Here is a 5,628-nt window from a genome sequence, read left to right as displayed (position 1 = left end):
AGAATCAATTGTGTATATTAGGAAACTTAGGGACTTGGAGATGAATCACTCAAGATTCTGTCCTGAAAGACATTTAAGGTTTGAGTAGATGGGAATTAAGAATGCGCATGCGTGCACGTGCATATATGTGTGAGTGTGTGTGTGTGTGTGTGTGTGTGTGTATGCATATAGCAAGCCTAGTACATGTACTTATATACAAAGTAGGCATGAGCCTATGTTAAAACAGAATGACACTACAGTATGATCGTTACCTGACACAGTATAGTGGAATAGGAAGTTGAACAAAAAAAAACAATAAAAATGTATCAAAATTGATCATATTAATTCTTCTTCTTTCTGAAATGCATCAATTGAATATTGTTGAAGTGTGCCCGCCCTCACCTGAATTTTTTTTTGAAGAGAAACAGAAAATATAATACTTAATTTAAAAAGAATCAGCAACTGGGGGGTAGATGGTATGTCCCATTGTCATTCCCCCCAAGAGGGAGTTGGAGATCAATTTCTCAAATCATTCCCCTCACCCCCCTTACTAATATAGTCTACTCTTTGCTAATATAGCATCATATAGTCTCCTCTTTTCTGTTTGTGTGCTGGATTCCTTGTTTTCATATGCTAGGAGTCCATTGGGAGCCTCAGGCATGAGTCTCTTTGCATAACCATTGCCTCAGGCGTGAGTCTTTTTGCATAACCATTAAACTATCTTCCTCCACCCTTAAAAGTCCGTCTTATAAAGTTAGGTGTTCCTTTTTCAGTGCAGGATAAGCAAACAAAATTTCTTTTAAAAAAAGACTATAGTGTTTAATGGTCAAATTAAAACTGCTTTTTATTCTAGTAGATATATATACATTGGAGTTCTTTTATTCACACTAAATTAACTTGTCTTCTTTTTTCACAGGTATCTCAGCCAGCATGGCTGTCTCCTTGCCATCCACCCTGGGACCCAGTTCTGTCCCAGAGGAAATCCAGCACCCACATATGAAATTTTCAGAATGGAAATTTAAGCTCTTCAGGGTGCGATCCTTTGAGAAGGCACCTGAAGCTCCAATGGAAAAGAAAGATTCCTCTGAGGAGACACCCTCTCTTGAGCAATCTTCAGCAGTTCTGGATGAGGCTGGTAGTGAGAAGCCAGTCCTGTCTCAGTCAACACTGAAGCCCCACCCTAAATTTCTGAAGCATTCCCATGATGCTGTGAAAGCAAGAGACAAAGTCATTCACCAAGCCAGTCTTCGACAGCTCTGCCGCATCTGTGGAAATCCTTTCAAAGCTGCAGGACACCACAGGCGATATCCAGTCCATGGGCCTGTGGACAGCAAAACCCAAGGCCTTTTACGAAAGAAGGAAAAGAGAGTCACTTCCTGGCCAGACCTCATAGCCAAGGTTTTTCGGATCGATGTGAAGACAGATGTTGACTCCATCCACCCCACTGAGTTCTGCCATAACTGCTGGAGAATCATGCAGAGGAAGTTTAGCAGTGCCCCATGTGAGGTGTACTTCCCAAGGAATGCAAACATAGAATGGCACCCTCACACATCATCCTGTGATATCTGTCACGCCTCTAGTCGGGGCCTCAAGAGAAAGAGTCAGCAGTCAAATGGACAACTCAGCAAAAGACTCAAAAGTGTGGTTGATCAGGCAAGACAAATCCATCAACGTAAGAAACGAAATCAGGCAAAGATCAGCAGTAAGAAAGCGATGAAGAAGATCACCAACTGCAGTAAGATTCATCTTAGCACCAACCTTCTTGCCGTCGACTTCCCAGCCCATTTTGTAAAATCTGTCTCCTGCCAGATTTGTGGACACATTCTGACTGACCCCGTGCAGACCAGCTGCAAGCATGTGTTCTGCAGGATCTGCATTCTCAGGTGCCTCAAAGTCATGGGCAGCTACTGTCCCTCCTGCAGATATGCCTGCTTCCCTACTGACCTGGAGAGTCCAGTGAAGTCCTTCCTGAGCATCTTGAATTCCCTGCTGGTGAAATGCCCAGCCAAAGGGTGCAATGAGGAGGTCAGCTTGGAAAAGTACAATCACCATGTCTCCAGTCACAAGGAGTCAAAAGAGACCCTTGTGCATATTAACAAAGGGGGGCGGCCCCGACAGCATCTCCTGTCCCTGACCCGGAGGGCTCAGAAGCACCGCCTGAGGGAGCTCAAGATGCAAGTCAAAGCTTTTGCTGATAAAGAGGAAGGTGGAGATGTGAAATCTGTGTGCCTGACCTTGTTTCTACTGGCACTTCGCGCAAGGAATGAGCACAGACAGGCGGATGAGCTGGAGGCCATGATGCAGGGGCGAGGCTCGGGTCTGCAGGCTGCTGTCTGCTTGGCAATCCGTATCAACACCTTCCTCAGCTGTAGTCAGTACCACAAGATGTACAGAACGGTGAAAGCTATCACAGGGAGGCAGATTTTTCAGCCTCTGCATGCTCTGCGGAATGCTGAGAAGGTCCTGCTGCCAGGCTACCACCCGTTTGAGTGGCAGCCACCGCTGAAGAATGTGTCTTCCAGCACTGACGTGGGCATTATCGATGGTCTGTCTGGACTGTCCTCCTCTGTGGATGACTACCCAGTGGACACCATTGCCAAGAGGTTCCGCTATGATTCAGCTTTGGTGTCTGCACTGATGGACATGGAGGAGAACATCTTGGAAGGCATGAGGGCCCAAGACTTGGATGACTACTTGAGTGGCCCCTTCACTGTAGTAGTGAAGGAATCTTGTGATGGAATGGGTGATGTGAGCGAGAAGCACGGCAATGGGCCAGCCGTTCCAGAAAAGGCAGTTCGTTTTTCCTTCACTGTCATGAAAATCACCCTAGCACATGGATCTCAGAATGTAAAGGTGTTTGAGGAAGCCAAACCCAACTCTGAACTGTGCTGCAAGCCTTTGTGCCTCATGCTGGCAGATGAGTCTGACCATGAGACCCTGACTGCCATCCTGAGCCCTCTCATTGCTGAGAGGGAGGCCATGAAGAGCAGTGAATTAATGCTGGAGATGGGAGGCATCCTCCGTACATTTAAGTTCATCTTCAGGGGCACTGGGTATGATGAGAAACTTGTCAGGGAAGTGGAAGGCCTTGAGGCCTCTGGCTCAGTCTACATCTGTACTCTTTGTGATGCCACTCGCCTGGAAGCCTCTCAAAATCTTGTCTTCCACTCCATCACCAGGAGTCACACTGAGAACCTGGAGCGCTATGAGGTCTGGCGTTCCAATCCATACCATGAGTCTGTGGAAGAACTGAGGGATCGGGTGAAAGGAGTCTCAGCAAAACCCTTCATTGAGACTGTCCCTTCCATAGATGCACTGCACTGTGACATTGGTAATGCAGCTGAGTTCTACAAAATTTTTCAGCTAGAGATAGGGGAGGTGTATAAGAACCCCAATGCCTCCAAAGAGGAAAGGAAAAGATGGCAGGCTACACTGGACAAGCATCTCCGGAAGAAGATGAACCTGAAGCCAATCATGAGAATGAATGGTAATTTTGCCAGGAAGCTCATGACCAAAGAGACTGTCGAAGCAGTCTGTGAGTTAATCCCCTCAGAGGAGAGGCATGAAGCTCTGAGGGAGCTGATGGACCTTTATTTGAAGATGAAGCCTGTGTGGCGGTCATCATGCCCTGCCAAAGAGTGCTCAGAATCCCTCTGCCAGTATAGTTTCAACTCACAGCGTTTTGCTGAGCTCCTCTCCACCAAATTCAAATACAGATATGAGGGTAAAATTACCAACTATTTTCACAAAACGCTGGCACACGTTCCTGAAATTATTGAGAGGGATGGCTCCATTGGGGCATGGGCTAGTGAGGGAAATGAATCTGGTAACAAACTGTTCAGGCGCTTCCGGAAAATGAATGCCAGGCAGTCCAAGTGCTATGAAATGGAAGATGTCTTGAAACATCACTGGCTGTATACCTCCAAATATCTACAGAAGTTTATGAATGCTCATAATGCATTAAAAAACCCTGGGTTTACTGCAGACTTGCAGGCAAGCATAGGGGATCCATTAGGCATAGAGGACTCTTTGGAAACTCAAGATTCAATGGAATTTTAAACAAGGAAGCCACTTTTGAGTTGATTTTGCAAGAGTTTTCCTCTGGGATACATTAAAGCCTTCTCCTAGCACCCTTCACTTCTGTGTGTGGGGCTTCACTGCTCAAGCAGTGGTTTCCTGGGGAGGCCACAGATGCTGAAACCATGCCACAAATGGGTTAACTGATGAGCTGATTGCTTGAGCTGTTTAGGGAGTTCAGAAAAGCAACAGGAGAAATCAGTTATTTGAAGCTCAATAAGTCAGAACAGGAGTAACTGCAGAGGACTAGAGATGAATAAGGCTAGGTGTGTGTATAACTGAGTGACATGAAAATCAGAGAACAGCAGTGAAATCAGGAAAGGAATTTGTCTTGTGGTTTGCATTGTTTCCCTTGATTTATTGTAGTTTGTATTGCAGTGTGTTTTCTATTTAATTTTTATTGTATTTTACAAATCTTACTGGTTTATTCTATAAGAGTCAAAGGAACTTTTCAGATTGCTCTAATAATAGCATTCTATATTTGTGTCATACAATGACCTTTGCAAAGCATTTTCTCATTTGGTACATTTATGTAGATGTACCCAACATCCAGAAAGGTTTTTGTTTTTTTTTTTTAAGTCCTTTTCTAGGCTTAAATGAAGTCTTTGTTGGAACTTAAAGAGTTTAAGAGGTCATTTGTTGCCATGGATTTCTCAATAATGAAGTTAGAAAAATACAGCTGTTAGCTACAGCTACTTATTAAATCTTCTGACAGTGCATTTACTTAGCTATCAGTAGCCAAGTGTGGCTTTTTATTTCCACATTATAATTTCAATTAATTTACAGTCTCCAAAAGCTTTTCCATCTAATTTCAAAGCCACAGGGCTTTTGCATTCTGAGTGTACTCACTGTTTTAAAAACAGATTTATCCTCTTGCTGGAAATTTCAGCCAGGTTTTCTTCACATGTAACCTGATTCAGTTTTACTAAATGCAGATTTTGTGGAATCCTTCTGTCTGCCCTTGGTTACTTTTTTCTAGTTTTAGGGCGAGTTTACTCTCATTACATTACAATTTTTCTTTCAGTGGCAGGTTATCTTTGCCCTCCATATTAAGACTATGTATCATAGCCTGGGAGATAGTTAATATTTGTAGTATGTTTTCTCACTTTGGAATGCCCTTACATTCTTTTGTCTCATTTTTCCTCATAATAACTTTGTGGACTAGGTACTATTATCATCCCCTCTTAATGGTGAGTTACTTGATAAACTCAAGTTATAGGCTTATAAATACCTGATCTAGAATTTGTCTCTAAATTTTGTGTTCTTTCTACCACAAAAGACTTGAGCATACACTTTTAAAATAAATTGGTATGATAATTATGACCCACAACCAATCAGTACATTTTATAACTTTAGAATTATATTTATTGTTGGCAAAAATGAGTTTGTTTTTAAGTCAGTGATGTGTTTTGGGGCATTTTGATGTAAGAAGGTAATTCTAGGGCTCCTAGGAAACACCCCAAGACACTGGTGTTCCAGTTATTTGGAAATTAATTTCTGCCTTATGATTTGTCAATTGCTGGTAATTTAGAGCAGGTGTGAGATTTTACATGCTAGTGATTCATAATGATA

General features: G+C 43.1%; 1 protein-coding gene across 1 annotated transcript; it reads left to right on the top strand.

The window, feature by feature from the left end:
* Positions 1–909: 909 nt before the first annotated feature.
* Positions 910–4,038, top strand: RAG1 (recombination activating 1). Its single transcript, XM_007521831.1, has one exon. The coding sequence runs from the start codon at positions 910–912 to the stop codon at positions 4,036–4,038; it is 3,129 nt and encodes a 1,042-aa protein (XP_007521893.1).
* Positions 4,039–5,628: the final 1,590 nt, after the last annotated feature.

Source organism: Erinaceus europaeus, chromosome 17, assembly GCF_950295315.1.
Source record: "Erinaceus europaeus chromosome 17, mEriEur2.1, whole genome shotgun sequence".
Classification (NCBI taxonomy): Eukaryota; Metazoa; Chordata; class Mammalia; order Eulipotyphla; family Erinaceidae; genus Erinaceus; species Erinaceus europaeus.
The sequence above is the reverse complement of the archived record's forward strand: the minus strand, read 5'-3'. Positions and strand labels throughout refer to the sequence as shown.

Coding starts and splice junctions, on each gene's coding strand:
- RAG1 (XM_007521831.1), top strand. CDS start 910: ATGGCTGTCTCCTTGCCATCCACCCTGGGACCCAGTTCTGTCCCAGAG.